Here is an 18686-nt window from a genome sequence, read left to right as displayed (position 1 = left end):
CGTCAACCGTATGTAATTTGCGGTCCGCAAAACACGTATCTGCCCAAAAAACGGACGACGTCCGTGTGGATTCTGTATTTTATTTTTTTGCCGAACGGACATACGGAAATGGAATGCAAACGGAGTAACTTTCATTTTTTTTGCGGACCCATTAAAATGAATGGTTCCGCATATGGTCCGGAAAAAAACGGACAATAGTCCCGCAGACGGCCCAACATGCACAGCATCATTGTAATCTATGATGCTGTGTGCTCCCATGCGCACAATCAATGCCACTCTCGGACATTTGGCCCGCTCACGGACCGTATATCTCGGATAGCATACGGTCGTGTGCAAGAGGCCTTATTTAGAGCAGATTTATTTATCTCGAGCACATGACATGATTGCTATTGGAATGTCAGTGGATTCCATCAGCAATTAGGCACGGAATATGTGCGAACATGGCCGTAGAGTGAGCTGTACACGCCATACCCTATTAGAGGCATTTTAGGTTTATTTTGTTTTGTGGTTTTGTATGTGATTTTCCATAAACCTATGGAGAAAATGCACTTGCATTTCTGCTGCCATTTTTGCAGTGTATACCCAAGGTGTCCAGTTGGAATGGAGTAAACCAGGATATGTCAGGATCCCACTGCTCCAACTGTATTGAGAAGTGCAGTCGACTTTTCAATAGTGTTACTGTATGCAAAAGACATACAGGCGCATATGTCTGTCCATGTGTTCAGCAGGTGGTGATGTTCTGGAGAAAACATAAAAAAGTTAACTTAAGCAGACTAGTCATTTAAGCATGGTTTTGCACATAAGAGCCATATATCTTTTAGTAACTACAGTCTATGATCCATCATATGCGGGACACTGTTGGCACCTTCCCGGATCCCATCCCTTATAATGGGGTCCGTCGAGTTTCCGGCATGAATACCAGCATTTTGCCAGATGAAATACCACAGCATGGAGCAGTATTTCATCCTTTATTTTTGCTGGAATCTGAGATGGAAGCTTCTGCTGGAGCATGTACCGCAGATGTGCACTTAGCCTTAGTGGCACGCAGGGAGCAGCCTCGGCATTGGCGGGGTCAGTGTGCCCGTCGCATCCTTTAATGACAACCTCTAAAATTAATTCATCTGAGTTCTGATTGTCATACACATTAGATTAAAAATCGTCCGAACCCCTCAACCAGTGTGCATGGGATGTTAACCCAATATTTGGACTATGTCGGGGTAAAAAACATCATGCATGTTGGATTTCAATATACATGTGTCTGACAGTGGCTAACTCCCTCTCCACATTTAGAACACATGCAAGCTTGGCAGTACAGAGTGTGCATGTGTGTGGGGAGCTTGAGAGGTAAAGCTGTTAGGCAAGCGAATATTTGACTGACAGCTACTTAATGTGTACAGCTACCTTTATGGGTTAACATGCATTTCCCGACAGCTGAAGGGTAGCTGAAAGGTTAATACTGAATGCTGGGGGTCACTGGTGGCTTCAGGTTCACTGGTGAAAATTGCCTTGGCTTAGGGGGTTAATATATTTTTCCTCAGTGGTCTGTGGCACTGTAACATTTAATGGTAATAACCCTGGTGGTCTAGGGTAGTTCAGCGGTTTGTTAGGAGTCATTTGTACATGGTATATATTCCAGGATCAGCTGTCCTTTTGTCCATTCATTGCTGTGTAGACTGCAGTTTATTGGTCCTACACATTTCTGCTTCACAGTAACGCACTTACTAGCAATTTAGGAGGGTAGTCATAGTTGCAGAATGTCAAATAGAGCCATAGGAAGCAAAAGCCACTAAATCAGTATTTAGTATAAAGTTATGATCCCATTGACACAAATGTATGCTTAATGTAAAGCCAAAAAACACTGAATGATGAGGCACAACCCATGCTCTGCCTCCCTGTATCCCCATGAAACATCCTGCTCAATGCTTCCGTGTGTTGCGATCATTCAGAAAAATGCGGCTAGCTCTGTTCTCTCACATATGTAAACCAAGCATTGTTACATAACATCCTCATATCAGATGACTGCACAGAGTTCAGATCGCTAACAAGTTTCAAATGACCCCTGCTGATTCTAAGATTTCCTATTCCAGCCACCAACATCAAGCCCAGCCAGATAATGAGCGGTGGGACTTGAGGAAGCCTAAGAAATCTGCTTGGGAATGAGAACGAGAGGCATGCCTCAGTACACACTGAAAGTGACAGGCCACGGCGGCCCTTCCGGGGAAGCCATGTCCGATTCTGGTTTCATGCTACAGGGCAAACTCATTCCTGAAAATTGTACTGTGCTGCAACAACTGAACGAATGGAGTGCAAATGAGACCCCCTCTGTCACTAATGGCAGCAGATCTATTTTGTAAGGGAGCAAATACAAACTATAGAGAACCATTCAGAACTGTACACATAGACATGTCTGTGATTGAACATAAATGGGACACATAAAATCTACTAGATCTGTGAAGCAAATAAAATCACAACACAAGGGACAGGTCCCCTTGAAACTAAACCATCTACAATAACTCTGAAGGGTATTGTGTCAGAATATGTTGGAATTTTAAAGAACAAAAAGGCCCCTTTCACACGGGCGACTATTCCGTGCGGGTGCAATGTGTGCGGCGAACGTATAGCACCCGCACTGAATCCTGACCCATTCATTTCTATGGGGCTGTGCACATGAGCGTTGATTTTCACGCATCACTTGTGCGTTGAGTGAAAATGGCAGCATTCTCTATACTGTCCGATTTTCACGTGACGCAGGCCCCATAGAAGTGAATGGGAAGCGTGAAAATCGCATAGCATCCGCAAGCAAGTACGGATGCGGTGCGATTTTCACGCACGGTTGCTAGGAGACGATCGGGATGGAGACCCGATCATTATTATTTTCCCTTATAACATGGTTATAAGGGAAAATAATAGCATTCTGAATACAGAATGCATAGTAAAACAGCGCTAGAGGGGTTAAAAACAAAATAAAAAATAATTTAACTCACCTTAGTCCACTTGATCGCGAAACCGGCATCTTCTTGTGTCTCCTCTGCGCTGAACAGGACCTGGGGTGAGCTGCTGCATTAAATACTGGTTAACCCCTTAAGGACACAGCCTTTTTACACCTTAGGACCAGGCCATTTTTTGCAAATCTGACCAGAGTCACTTTAAGTGCTGATAACTTTAAAACGCTTTGACTTATCCAGGCCGTTCTGAGATTGTTTTTTTGTCACATATTGTACTTCATGACACTGGTAAAATGAAGTAAAAAAAAATATTTTTTTTGCACCAAAAAATACCTAATTTAACAAAAATTTGGAAAAATTTGTAAATTTCAAAGTTTCAGTTTCTCTACTTCTGTAATACATAGTAATACCCCTAAAAATTGTGATGCCTTTACATTCCCCATATGTCTACTTCATGTTTGAATTATTTTGGGAATGATATTTTATTTTTTGGGGATGTTACAAGGCTTAGAAGTTTAGAAGCAAATCTTGAAATTTTTCAGAAATTTACAAAAACCAAATTTTTAGGGACCACTACAGCTCTGAAGTCACTTTGCGAGGCTTACATAATAGAAACCACCCAAAAATGACCCCATTCTATAAACTACACCCCTCAAGGTATTCAAAACTGATTTTACAAACTTCATTAACCCTTTAGGTGTTGCACAAGAGTTATTGGCAAATGGGGATGAAATTTGAGAATTTCATTTTTTTGGCTAATTTTCCATTTTAACCCATTTTTTCCACTAACAAAGCAAGGGTTAACAGCCAAACAAGACTGTATCTTTATTGCCCTGACTCTGCCGTTTACAGAAACACCCCATATGTGGCCGTAAACTACTGTACGGCCACACAGCGGGGCGTAGAGTGAAAGGTGCGCCATATGGTTTTTGGAAGGCAGGTTTTGCTGGACTGTTTTTTTGACACCATGTCCCATTTGAAGCCCCCTGATGCACCCCTAGAGTAGAAACTCCATAAAAGTAACCCCATCTAAGAAACTACACCCCTCAAGGTATTCAAAACTGATTTTACAAACTTCATTAACCCTTTAGGTGTTGCACTAGAGTTATTGGCAAATGGGGATGAAATTTGAGAATTTCTTTTTTTTGCCTAAATTTCCATTTTAACCAATTTTTTTCCACTAAAAAAGCAAGGGTTAACAGCCAAACAAGACTGTATCTTTATTGCCCTGACTCTGCAGTTTACAGAAACACCCCATATGTGGCCGTAAACTACTGTACGGCCACACAGCGGGGCGTAGAGTGAAAGGTGCGCCATATGGTTTTTGGAAGGCAGGTTTTGCTGGACAGTTTTTTTGACACCATGTCCCATTTGAAGCCCCCCTGATGCAACCCTAGAGTAGAAACTCCATAAAAGTGACCCCATCTAAGAAACTACACCCCTCAAGGTATTCAAAACTGATTTTACAAAGTTTGTTAACCCTTTAGGTGTTGCACAAGATTTAATGGAAAATAGAGATACAATTTAAAAATTTAACTTTTTTGGCAGATTTTCCATTTTAATATTTTTTTTCCAGTTACAAAGCAAGGGTTAACAGCAAAACAAAACTCATTATTTATGGCCCTGATTCTGTAGTTTACAGAAACCCCCAATATGTGGTCGTAAACTGCTGTACGGGCACACGGCAGGGCGCAGAAGGAAAGGAATGCCATACGTCTTTTGGAAGGCAGATTTTGCTGGACTGTTTTTTTTACACCATGTCCCATTTGAAGCCCCCTGATGCAACCCTAGAGTAGAAACTCCATAAAAGTGACCCCATCTAAGAAACTACACCCCTCAAGGTATTCAAAACTGAAGTTCCAAAGTTTGTTAACCCTTTAGGTGTTGCACAAGATTTAATGGAAAATAGAGATACAATTTCAAAATTTCACTTTTTTGGCAGATTTTCCATTTTAATATTTTTTTTCCAGTTACAAAGCAAGGGTTAACAGCAAAACAAAACTCATTATTTATGGCCCTGATTCTGTAGTTTACAGAAACACCCCATATGTGGTCGTAAACTGCTGTACAGGCACACGGCAGGGCGCAGAAGGAAAGGAATGCCATACGTTTTTTGGAAGGCAGATTTTGCTGGACTGGTTTTATTGACACCATGTCCCATTTGAAGCCCCCCTGATGCACCCCTAGAGTAGAAACTCCAAAAAAGTGACCCGATTTTAGAAACTACGGGATAAGGTGGCAGTTTTGTTGGTACTAGTTTAGGGTACATATGATTTTTGGTTGCTCTATATTACACTTTTTGTGCGGCAAGGTAACAAGAAATAGCTTTTTTGGCACCGTTTTTTTTTTTTGTTATTTACAACATTCATCTGACAGGTTAGATCATGTGGTAATTTTATAGAGCAGGTTGTCACGGACGCGGCGATACCTAATATGTATACAATTTTTTTTATTTATGTAAGTTTTACACAATGAATTAATTTTTAAAACAAAAAAAAGTTTTAGTGTCTCCATAGTCTAAGAGCCATAGTTTTTTCAGTTTTTGGGCGATTATCTCAAGTAGGGTCTCATTTTTTGCGGGATGAGATTACGGTTTTATTGGCACTATTTTGGGGTGCATATGACTTTTTGATCGCTTGCTGTTACACTTTTTGTGAAGTAAGATGACAAAAAATAGCTTTTTTTACACCGTTTTTTTTTTTTTTTTTTACGGTGGTCACCTGAGGGGTTAGGTCATGTGATATTTTTATAGAGCCGGTCGATACGGACGCGGCGATACCTAATATGTATACTTTTTTTTATTTATGTAAGTTTTACACAATGATTTCATTTTTGAAACAAAAAAAATCATGTTTTAGTGTTTCCATAGTCTAAGAGCCATAGTTTTTTCAGTTTTGGGGCGATTATCTTGGGTAGGGTATGATTTTTGCGGGATGAGATGACGGTTTGATTGTTACAATTTTGGAGTACATACAACTTTTTTGATCACTTTTATTAACTTTTTTGGGAAGTAAGGTGGGCAAAATTTCAATTTCATCATAGTTTTTAATTTTTTATTTTTATGGCGTTCACCGTTTGGGTAAAGTAACATGACCGTTTTATAGATCAGGTCGTTACGGACGCGGCGATACCAAACATGTGTAGGGAATTTAATTTTTTTTATTTTTAATCAGTGATAAATGTGTTTTTTGATTTTTACTTTATTTTCACTTTTTTTCACTTTCTTTTTGACCCAGACCCACTTGGTTCTTGAAGATCCAGTGGGTCTGATGTCTGTATAATACAGTACAGTACAATATATAGTACTTTACTGTATTTTACACTTTGTCTGAACAGATCTATGCCTTTCAGCACAGATCTGTTCAGCACCATGGACAGCAGGATGCCTGAGAAGGCGTCCTGTTGCCATGGGAACCTTCCCCGTCTGCTCAGTTATGGTCAGAACTGCGCAGACGGGGAAGGGTAAGGACGGGGCTCTGGGGGGGCTGCCTGGGAGCTCTCTCCCTCTCCATTCGGGGAGCTGCAAAGGCACAGCAGCCCCCCGATGGGAGAGGGAGGGAGCTCCCTGCGCTGTTAACCTTTTCCATACAGCGGTCCGTACGGACCGCGGTATGGAAAGGGTTAAACGGCTGACATCGCATCACCGATGTCAGCCGTTTATACCAGGGTGCCAGCAATGTGCTGGCACCCTGGTATACCCACTAGAAACCAACGATTATTCAAGGGGAGGCGGGCGGGGGATCGCGATCCCGCCTACCGCACCGCCCGCCTCCCGCACCGCCCGCACCGCCCGCAACCCTCCCCCTGCACCTCCCACCGTGCTCAAATAACTCAGGGGTGCAGGGGGGAGGGATGCAGCAACATTTTTGGAATCCTAAAGTTTCTGATCCCCGCGGTCAGGGACCGCGGGGATCAGAAACTGCAGAAATCGCAGCAAACCGCAGGTCTGAATTGACCTGCGGTTTGCCGCGATCGCCGACATGTGGGGGTCACGGGACCCCCCCGCGCATTTAGCCTAGGTGCCTGCTCAATGATTTGAGCAGGCACCGCGTTCCGATCACTGCCAGCCGCACGGCAGTGATCAGAAATACACAGGGCGTACATGTACGCCCTGTGTCCTTAAGTACCAGGGCACAAGGGCGTACCTGTACGCCCTATGTCCTTAAGAGGTTAAGGACCTTGGATGACGTCACTCCGGTCATCACATGGTCTTTTACCATGGTGAATCACCATGGTAAAAGATCATGTGACATACCATGTGATGACCGGAGTGACGTCATCAAAGGTCCTTAACCGGTATTTAATGCAGCAGATCACCCCAGGTCCTGTTCAGCGCAGAGGAGACACAAGGAGATGCCGGCTTCGCGATCAAGTGGACTAAGGTGAGTTAAATTATTTTTTATTTTGTTTTTAACCCCTCTAGCGCTGTTTTACTATGCATTCTGTATTCAGAATGCTATTATTTTCCCTTATAAACATGTTATAAGGGAAAATAATACAATCTTCAGAACATCAATCCCAAGCCCGAACTTCTGTGAAGAAGTTCGGGTTTGGGTACCAAACATGCGCGATTTTTCTCACGCGAGTGCAACGCATGACAATGTTTTGCACTCGCGCTGAAAAATCGCGCATTTTCCCGCAACGCACACGCCTCTTATCCGGGCCAAAAATATGACGCCCGTGTGAAAGAGGCCTAAGAGTTCTACAATATTGTAATTGTTCTCATTAAGGCCCCTTTCACACGGGCGAGATTTCCGCGCGAGTGCGATGCGTGAGTTGAACGCATTGCACCCGCACTGAATCCTGACCCATTCATTTCTATGGGGCTGTTCACATGAGCGGTGATTTTCACGCATCACTTATGCGTTGCGTGAAAATCGCAGCATGCTCCTCTTTGTGCGTTGCGGTGCGATAATCCACGCAATGCAGGCCCCCATAGAAGTGAATGGGGTTGCGTGAAAATCGCAAGCATCCGCAAGCAAGTGCGGATGCGGTGCGATTTTCACGCATGGGTTCTAGGTGACAGTCTATTCACTGTATTATTTTCCCTTATAACATGGTTATAAGGGAAAATAATAGCATTCTGAATACAGAATGCATAGTATAATAGTGCTGGAGGGGTTAAAAATAATAAAAAAGTTAACTCACCTTCTCCTCTTAATCGCGTAGTTCCCGGTCTCTTCTTTAGCTGTGGGCTAAAGGACCTGTGGTGATGTCAGATCACATGCTCCATCACCATGGTGATGGACCATGTGATTGGTCCATGGTCCAGGTTTGGGTACCAAACATGCGCGATTTTTCTCACGCGAGTGCAAAACGCATGACAATGTTTTGCACTCGCGCAGAAAAATCGTGCATTTTCCCGCAACGCACACGCCTCCGGGCCAAAAATATGACGCCCGTGTGAAAGAGGCCTAAGACATCCCTTTTTTAAAACAAACCCATCCAGAACTGGCTTCTATAATGTCACTGATATCCCCAGTGGAAGCCTAGTCTGCTGGGAAAATGAAGCAGTACATGCTAGTCGACTGTCCATATAATTTATGATGTCCATATACTTCAATAGGGTATGTTATGAACATGTGTTTCCCAAGAAAGGCACCCTGTGTGAATGGAGAGTACGCCATGCAGGTGTGGCTTTTTCTCCAATCTCTACTATGGGACTTCTGAAAATATCTGAGCTTGCATCTTGCCTATTTTCATTAGTGACATAATAGCGAATAGATAGTATAGGTGGATTTACACGACTATCGGGCAGATTATCAGGAACGAACCCTCCTATGAATGCTCATGTCTAAATGTGCCACCGATCACCCGATAAATGAACAAAATGCTCATTCTGTTTGTGCAGGAACATAAATGATCGCTTCTGGGGAGCAGATCGTGTGGTTTAAATAACAATCTGCTGCTCAGACACAATGCAGCTGTATGAGCTGTCGTCCTCATACTGTGGAGGAGATCGCTGCATGTAAATATGGCAGTCTACTTCAATGAAGAAGCAGCTGACTGCAGCTGACAATCGAATTTAGCTCGGGCCATGTAAACCCGCCTTATGTCGGGCAGGCAGGACCACCCCTCCATTCACTGCTATAGGACTTCCGAAAACAGCCGAGGAAGAGCTGTTTTTGCTCACTTTCTGAAGGGCTTTTGCTCACTTTCTGACTTTTTCTTTATAAAAATAGGGAGTCTTTCAGGCCGATTCACCGTATTAACCTAATAACAGACTTATGTCCATGGCATCCCCCCTATTAAAACTGTGCGTACCGTATGTTTCTTGCTATCAACGTTCTGCCGAAAAACAACAGCGCATAACAGCAAGAACGTAAGTTAGGCCGGGGCCGGCGCATGCGCACGGTAAACTGTGATGCCCCGGCCAGACTGTAGTCATTCAATGCGCACGCGCCGATATCGCGGTCATCGGCGCATGCGCGGGATTACGGACGGGAGGAGGGAGGTTAGAGCAGAGACCAAGGGCGGGCAGACATGGCGGAGGGGGAGTGGATTCTTATGAAAATGACCCAGGGGCCTGGGCACCGGCCGTTGTAACGCTGCCCTTGGGCACCTTCACAGCCCAATTTGCATATGGATTAAAAGTGTTTTTCGGCAGAACGATGCTAGCAAGCAACATACGGTAAGCACAGTTTTAATAGGAGGGATGCCGTAGACATAAGTCTGTTATTAGGTTAATATGGTGAATCGGCGTGAAAGACTCCCTTTAATAATTATGTACTGTATATTAATAATGACTTGTGAAAAAATGCATTTCGACAACAGATAGTTTGACAAGACTATTAGGGCTCATGCACATGAACGTGCCATTTTTTGCCGTCCGCAAATTGCAGATCCGCAAAAAACGGATACCGCCCGTGTGCCTTCCACAATTTGCGGAACAGAACAGGAGGCCAAATATAGAAATGCCTATTCTTGTCCGCAAAACTGACAAAAATAGGACATGCCTCATAATTTTTGCGGGGACACGGAACGGAGCAACGGATGCGGACAGCACGCATCTTTTGCGGACCCATTGAAATGAATGGTTCCGTATACGGAATCAAAATACGGCCTGTATATGGAACGCAAAATATGTTCGTGTGCATGAGCCCTTAGGGTATGCTCACACGTAGCATTATTAAATCTCTGTGAAACAAGTGACATGAAATATTTCTTCTTGTCATTTTTATGACAAAACATGCCCAAAAACTATAAAAACACATACAAATGCCAAGTGTAAACATAGTCTAAGACAGGGATGCTCAACTTGCGGCCCTACAGCTGTTGCAAAAAAAAACAATTCCCAGCATGCCCTAAAAGGCTATAGGCTGTCCAGGCATACTGGCAGTTGTAGTGCCACAGGTTGGGCATCCCTGCCCCTGACTCTAGTGCCTACAGAACCTTTAGCTTCTACCTCATGATTGTATTGTGCATTCACTGATTCCCTTTCCATCTTCTTTCACTAATTGACAATGATTAATTTCTCCCTAGGACAGCATGTAGCCTACAGGCAACAATTAAGCTAGATATGTGTATCTCTGTATGTCAATGATTGAAGAAATCGATTGCTGGTAACTTGTCTTTAGAAAACAGTTTGACTCATGGAATCACACTGCGAAAGTACAACGTAAATGTAAGTGATAACAAGAGCACACAACCTGACGTAAAAATATCATTATTCTGAAACACCCAAGATGCACACAAGAATGTGAACAATCAGAAAAAGCGGGGATGCTTTACATACCAACACAAATGATATCTTATCAGACTCGCACCACATACCAATAGGTATCCTTTCCCAGCCACAATATTGCTTTCATAAGTTGGATATTCATAACCAGTTCGCTGGTTAGTGGTTACCAACTCCCACTGGAAGATGTAACATTTTGGGCTTGTTTGACCGAAAGAAGCATTTTTAAAACAAAATGTTTCTAAAGAAAGATCAATCAATGATTGGGCGTTTCCTATATACACAGTCAATGAGAGTGTGTAACAACAAAATAACAAGATTATCAGCACTCATTTAAAATGTAAATTGAATGGTGGACGAACAATCGTTAGTTTACCCATGGAGATATGCTGCTGACAGATGGTTATTTTTTCAGCTGCATAAAAGATCTTAACAACCAACAAACTCCATTTGTCAGCTGATTGGTAGGGTGTTTAGGTGGGTCGTCCAAACAAACATTCCTACAAACCCTATCCAGAAGTGTAACCTCCCATCATATGCACCACTGCAGCCATCCAGTGTCCTCAGCTGTGACGTGTGTCCAAGCAATACATGGTCTTGAAAGGAATATCACACTTCCGGTCTGCCAGGAACCAGAAGAGATGGAAGCCTCTGCACCGGAACGGACTGGCAGTGAACACACTTTCACGGCCATAAATAAAACTGGTTTTGGTACCGGACAACCCATTTAACTATTCAGAAATGGGAAAAGCATTAACCAAAATACAACAGGAAAACATTAAATACATGTTAGTAATAAGATTATCTATATTTCAGCTTGAGAAAAAGCAATGTTTGGTAGTTCACTTCTTTAAATTTTTTATTTTCTAATGATCAAAAAGACTAAGTAAACATGGACTTAATATTGTTTATGTTCCTGAAAACTATTCCCCTCAAAGGCCACATGCACTTACAGCCAAAAACGTAAAGGGGATGCCTTTTCCACACATCTAATGTTCAATTATAGTTTCACTACTTAAAGGGGTATTCCAAGATGTTACTACTACTTCTCAGGATAGGTCATCAGTATCTGATAAGTGGGGGTCGAACACCTGGGACCTACGCCAATCAGCTGTTTGAGAAGGCACCCACCTTCTCACAATTTTTCCTAGGCCAGTCATGAAACGTTCATCTGTAACATGGCCTAGGCAAAGCTCAGCCTCATTGAAGTGAATTGGGCTGAGTGCAATACCAAGCACAGCCTCAACACAATGTACGGTGCTGTGCGTTGTAAGGAGAGAGAAGGCCATGGCGCTCGCAGGAGCACCACTGCCTTCTCAAACAGCTGATTGGTGGGGGTCCTGGGTGTTAGACTCCCACTGATCAGATACTGATGACCTAGCTTGAGAATAGGTCATCAATAGTAAAATCTCGGAAAAGCCTTTTAAATATAAGTCTGTAGAAGAAAAATTATGAGGGACACTTTTCTGAAGAGGTGAGAAAAGGGAGCTTGGTGTTTGCTGGGAAGCAATGAAGTCGTCAGGCCTGACTCACTTTCCACGCAGGTTTTTGACATGGAAAATGGCTTTAAGGCTATCTAAACCTTCGGAGGCAATTTCTTTATGATTGCACTTTACTCATTTAGGGCTAAAAATATTTTTTTAGTTGGTCTTTATTAAAAATATTCAGCCATTCTGTCACAAAGGTTTAACTCTTTGTCTAGCTATGTGAATTGTATTTTCACTTTGTGGCGGTCAGCTAATAATCCTTATCTGTAAATGGTCATAAACACTTATTTAAGCCACATTCTTATCAATAAGAGAGAACTTGAGCTATAAAGAGTGTTTAGGAGATCAGAGGTAAGGGGCAGTCAGCTGAGCTGCCTGACGGCACAGAGTAAAACACACAGCTTGCTACTAGAGAATCTCAAGCCTGTACACAAAAAATGCTCAACATTTTAATAAAGACCAACTAAAGAAATTATCTTAGCTCAAAATGAGTAATACATTTTGTATTTGTTTTTAACAATTCTCCCAAAGATGTACATAGCGTTTAAATCTACACCAGGAAGAGAGCTAGCGTAGAGTTGTCTGTCACACAGCCTGACAAACGAAGCACCAAACTTAAGTAGAGTACAAAACTTGGGGCTTCCTCAGGCAGCACAGAGGGACTTAATTGTGTCTCCTGATACTCCGTGATCTCCAGGACTTAGAGTAGGGCCAGATTATGCAAGAACTGGACAGTTGAATAAGATGTATCACCGCACTAGCAGATAGCAAGAGGGCACGGAAATAGTAACTCACTAATAGATGACTGGAACAAGATGGTGATGGTAGTCAAATGGTGGGACAAACGGATGTTGGGAATGATATGCAGGACAGATAATTTCCCTAGATCTCTCCCCAACACCACTGACCCTCACTTTCCCTAAAGATTTCCATAATGGAAACTCTAATCTGCAATACTAATTCACATTCACATGACCATATGGCCTTCACCAGCCGTGAGAAGCCTGTGCTGCAGTGCGGACCCGCTGACTTGAATGGGTCTGCAATCTGCAAAATACGGCAAATGACAGGACATGTCCTATCCTTTGCAGTGCGGAGGCATGGATGAAAAGCCAGCAGAAACACTCAGACACCCTTCCATGGTCTTTCAGGTCCATGCCTCCGCACCGCAAAAAAAGAGGACATATCCTATCTTTTGCTGTATCTTGCGGATAGTGGATCCACCCAAGTCAATGGGTCCGTACCACATCACGGAGTTCACATGGCTGGTGCCCATGCATTGAGGAGCACTAGTTGCGATCCGCAGCATGGGCATGGTAACTATACGGTCATGTAAATGAGCCGTAACTCTAACACAAAAAAACGGAGAACCCTAGCACCCATAGATAAAAAGATCAAGCTAAGCAGACCTGAACACCAGCAAGAGGCCATGAAGAGACTCACAGAGAAACTAGAATAAAGCAAACTGTGCACAAGAAAATGGAATTAGGACAAACCACTGGAATCAAACACCACTGCACCAGGAATTCAATCTAGACTGGTAACAGTAGAGGATTACTGGATTAAAACACACATATCATACAGTGTCTCCAGCAGAAACTTACAAGAAACCCCAGGTTTCAAAAGAGAATGAATCACATAATTCTCTGTAAATGAGTCAGTGACTACCATCAGCTATCATGTGGCCTCACTGATGGCTCAGCTGTGAGACACGCCCAGCAACCGCCACAACAACAAACTAAGGCCTCATGCACACGGCTGTTGTGCAGCGGCCGGGACGGATCGAGACCCATTCAACTTGAATGGGTCCGTGATCTATCCGCCCTGCAAAAAAATAGAACACGGAGGCACGGACAGAAACACCACAGAAGCACTCCGTATTGCTTCCGTGCCTCCGTTCCGCACCGCAGCTCCGGATTGTGGACCCATTTAAGTGAGTTTGCGGTCTGCGTGTGCATGAGGCCTGTCAGGTAGGAGATGACGCAACAGCAGAACTACAGCTCTTCCATATGAATCCAACAGGAACAAAAAGCATGGGTTTACGAGATAGGTGCAGGTCCCAGAGGTGGGACCCGCACCTTTCAGACAATGGGGGCATATCCTAGCAGATCCTCTGGGACCTGCACCTATCTTGTAAATGCAGCCATAAACAAACCCGGCAGTACCGGATATGGCCACCACCAATTGTTCCTATTGGCCCGCCGAAAATAGCCGAGCGGCGCTCTCGGCTATGTTCAGAATCCCCATAGAAATGAATGGGAGCACACAGCTCTTGCGCGGCCACCGCTTCCATTCACTTGTATGTAGTCTACGGAAATAGCCGAGCCAGTGCTCGGCTATTTTCAGAGGCCCCATAGAAATGAATGGAGGGAGGCCGCGCACGCACGGTGCACCTTCCTTCACTTTGCTGTCTGTGTTTACGAGATAGGTGTGGGCCTCAGAGGTTGGCCCCACACCTGTCAGACGTTCTAACGATATGCCCACATTGTCTGAGATGGAAATACCCCTTTAAGTATACCTTTATAAACTATGTTACAATCGATCCTTAAATGATTTCTCACGTTCAACAACCCAATGCAACATCCTTGCATACTAAAGTCAGTGCAGCACCTGCGGGGGGCGCTTCTACAGTACTGGTTCCAATATTCCATTAGAAAAGTGTATAACTCTGTTCCCAGTCGTGAGATCATTGCATGCATGGTAGTTCATCAAATGGAGTCTGCCATTGTCATGTTTCAAATTTCTACGGTAAGGCCTTATGCACACGACCGTGGTTTGGGTCCGCATCTGAGCCGTGTTTTTTGTGGGTCGGATGCTGACCCATTCTCTTCAGTGGGGCCACAAAAGATCTGTGCATCCATTCCGTGGCCCTGCCCAAAAAATATAGAACACGTCCTATTCCTGTCCGTATCACGGACAAGGACAGGACTGCTCTCCTGAGGGCCGAATGTTCGGTTCCGCAAAATGCGAAACGCACACGGCCAGCATCCGTGTTTTGCGGAAATGCAATTTGCAGGCCACAAAATGGACGCGGTCGTATGCATGAGGCCTAATGCATATAAATGGAGTATGTTAGAGCTGATGTCCTTTGAGGGGTTTATTTAACTAACAAATGAAGTTGGGAACTGAGACATGGGAAGCAATATATGATTTATTATGGTCCACCTAATAAGACACAGAAAAGCCAGAAAAAACTATACAAGGCGAGGATTTGATTTATTTTATATGTTATATGTTATATGTTACTACTACTATTGTGTGTATTTCTGTACTGCTTGCGTAGTGTTTTTTTGGAAATTAGCCCAAGGTTATCAGACTGAACTAAAAGCGGGTCCACACATAGGTTTGAATGCCATTTTTCTGTACACTTCTGCCATTTTTGTGGTATTTTATGCACCTGAATTTTTTTATTGGGTTTCTTGCAGTAAAAATCCCAACTTAAATTATAGCTGAAAGTCCATAGGAAATATGAAATGCAGAACATGCAATAGTTTTTGTGCTACTGTTTTTTTTTGTTAAATAGGTTGTATCTTTTGTCTCTGGAGACACCATGGTCATATGGATCATGTGACGGACCATGTGATGAGCGCAATGACGTCACCAAAGGTCCTTTTCCTGAAAGAAGAGAAGCCGGGCTGCGCAAACAAGTGGATTAAGGTGAGTTAAAAAAATAATAATTTAACCCCTCCATCACTATTTTACTATGCATTCTGTATTAAGAATGCTATTATTTTCCCTTATAACCATGTTATAAGGGAAAATAATAAAATCTACACAACACCGATCCCAAACCCGAACTTCTGTGAAGAAGTCCGGGTTCGGGTCTGGGTACCAAACATGACGATTTTTCACACGCACGCGCAAAACGCATTAAAACGCTTTGCACTTGTGGGGAAAAATCACGCATTTTCCCGCAACGCACCCGCATCTGTTCCCGCACGTCACCCGCAACGCCTGTGTGAACCCAGCCTAAAGGTTATATTTCTAGTAAAGGAAATTGTTATATTTCTAGTAAGGGCATGTTCACACAACCGTTGCCCCTCTGTTGCCGTATTGTGGCCTGCATACAGTGGGTCCGCAATACACGGGGCACCAGCCGTGTGCAAATCCGGAGATGCGGTACGGAACGGAACAGAACCCTAGGTTCTGTTCCGTGCCTCCACACCGCAAAAAGATAGAACTTGCTTTATCTTTTTGCAGAACGGAAGGGTCGCGGACCCCATTCAAGTGAATCGCGATCTGCATGTGGCAGCCCCACGGCCGGTGCCTGCAATTTGCAGTCCACAGCACGGGCACGGAGGGGCAGCGGTCGTGTGAACAAGCCCTAAAGGAAAGTAACATCAAGTTCAAGAAAACATTCCTAGGAACAACCCAAGTAACTGAGAGATAAAATAAACAAGAAGTGTGAAAATCAGGCCACAGTGGGCCTAGACGAATACATAATTACCATATGGTTCCAGTCTGACTGATATTTAAAGAGAACCAGTCTGAAGGTTTTTCTTATATTTGTTTTGGATACAAGCACTATACATCAAGCAAAAAAGCACTCCTACAACCTTTTCTGTTCTGTGAGAGAGCAATTTCCCTGAACACGTCGGTTGATCACAGGTGCCAGCTGCTGCAGAGATGTGCAGAAAACGGAATGATCAGGATCGGGCATACCGGTAATGCTTACGTGACTGAGGAGCAGCCAAGTGTGTTTCCTAAAACAACCATGCAGTTCCTTCAATGGATATAGCTGCAGGAAGGCAAAGTGCTCACCCACAGGACGGTTTGTGTTTTCTTTTTTAGCTATTTGTGTAATACACAAAGCAAATCACCCAATATGAACCCATCCAAATCCATTTTTAGCTTTTTATTTTTCAATAAAAAGCTGCAAACTAAGAAGGAATTATGCTGAAAGGAACTAATCCTAGACCCATACGACATCTCAGAATCTGGAGCTGAATATAATTGGCTATTATGTCATTACACTATCCCAGTTAGAATTCCTTTGCATGCACATTTATTTTTATTTATTTTTTCAGTTTTTATGCTTCTTTACATAAAGAAGCCTATCGGAAAACACATGAAGATATACATGACCAGAGTAGACTGCAGCTCAACAACAACTGCTCTGTGTGAAATCAACCTTGTAAAATACTAGGTGGAATAACCATATAGGTATTCTTAAATGGGTTGTCCAAGATTAGCAAAAAAAAAAAAAAAAGTGGGGTACAGGCAGGGGATATGGTTAACTAACCTAGTGAATCGTCCACCACTCCACCTCTGCCATTTGGTCCTCCCTGCCAGTCTTTCTTTGCATGGCTGCAGTGCTGAAGTCAAGTCAAAAACATGACTGCTGCAGCCAAAGGTACATGGTATTTTCATAGATTTCTATGGTAATGCCACCTTGAACAGTGTACGTTGCGACACATGAGTACATGTAGAACCCAATTCCACTGAGACGGATTTGCTTTAAATCTATGTGACCTTGTTACTCTTAGCAGAGGTAAGGATTTCTTGAGAGGGGATGAAATGTCTCCGTCATGGTAGAAAGTGGCATCTGATACAAGAAGTGGATGGAAGTATGAAATATAAAGAAAAACCAAGTACTTACACGAACAGGCTGCACTGCTGATTGGGAAGCAGCAGGACGGGGAACGGAGTCTCTTTTCCCTTTCATCATGCTTGCTGTTTCTGTGCTAAGTGAGTGCAATATGTCTGCCTCATCCCTCACATCCTTGTGAGACTGGAGCATACAGAGATTGCATACCACAGAGGTTAAAAAAAGAGGAGTGTGTTTAAAGTTAAAACAGATCTGAAAAGTCAGTAAGCAAGGAATGCTGAAAAGCAGAGCCAAAAATGAAGCATGAACGTGTTGTGATACTGCGCAGCAGTGGGATATCCTCTCTTATGTGTAAATATAAGGATTGCACACAATACTCAGAGTCCCCAGGTCACTGACTCTTCACGTGAAACCATCTCAGGAGCTCACTGATATGGCAAGAGCACAGGGAAAAATCCCAACATGCTACAAGAAAAAAGACTTTATTACACTGTTACTCGTGGCTCCAGTGCTACTATGGCAGTTTAAAGTGTTCTTTGCTAGAACCGAAGTGCAATGATAAAACTAACCTTACAGTGTGTAATATGCAAAGGGAACTATCATTTTACATGCTGTACACAATACATAAACGTAGCACAAGCCATTGTCCAGTTATCTTTAGTCTTCCACAAGCGTTGCAACCTCTAGGACCCCATCTGGTTCCAAGAAAGAAGAGACAGGGGTCAACCACCACGCCTGGAACTGCAACACAGCAGCATTCATTTACATGGGCTGTGTGTTGTAGTTCGGCTTCTTTACTGATTTTCCCTGCACTGCGACGCTCCCAGCTGTGCAGGGAAAATCAATGGAGGAGCTACATCTTTTAAGTAGTCCTGTGTTTCTGTTATTCTAAGAAATCGCAAGGGTCGTAGCAAAGAGACCCTCGCTGGTGAGGAAGTGTTGGCAAATTCTTGCAATATGCTATCACTTCCTATAAAGGGACACCCCTTTAGGGTACTGCCACACACAGTTTTGTGTTGTGCATT

At 43.3% G+C, this 18686-nt stretch overlaps 1 protein-coding gene across 4 annotated transcripts in view; it reads right to left on the bottom strand.

Moving 5' to 3' along the window:
* Positions 1 to 17813, bottom strand: part of TJP1 (tight junction protein 1) — a 232407-nt gene extending 214594 nt beyond the window's left edge. For 3 of the 4 annotated variants that reach the window (XM_044279722.1, XM_044279723.1, XM_044279725.1), the window contains exon 1: positions 17713 to 17813. In XM_044279722.1, coding sequence (XP_044135657.1) covers positions 17713 to 17781 — 69 coding nt within the window. In that variant the 5' untranslated portion in view covers positions 17782 to 17813. The remainder of the gene's footprint in view (positions 1 to 17712) is intronic. The other variant, XM_044279724.1, reaches the window with a different exon arrangement.
* Between the last annotated feature and the right edge of the window lie 873 nt (positions 17814 to 18686).

The sequence above is a fragment of the Bufo gargarizans genome, chromosome 2 (assembly GCF_014858855.1).
Source record: "Bufo gargarizans isolate SCDJY-AF-19 chromosome 2, ASM1485885v1, whole genome shotgun sequence".
Lineage (NCBI taxonomy): Eukaryota > Metazoa > Chordata > Amphibia > Anura > Bufonidae > Bufo > Bufo gargarizans.
This window is presented reverse-complemented; position numbering and strand designations above follow the sequence as displayed.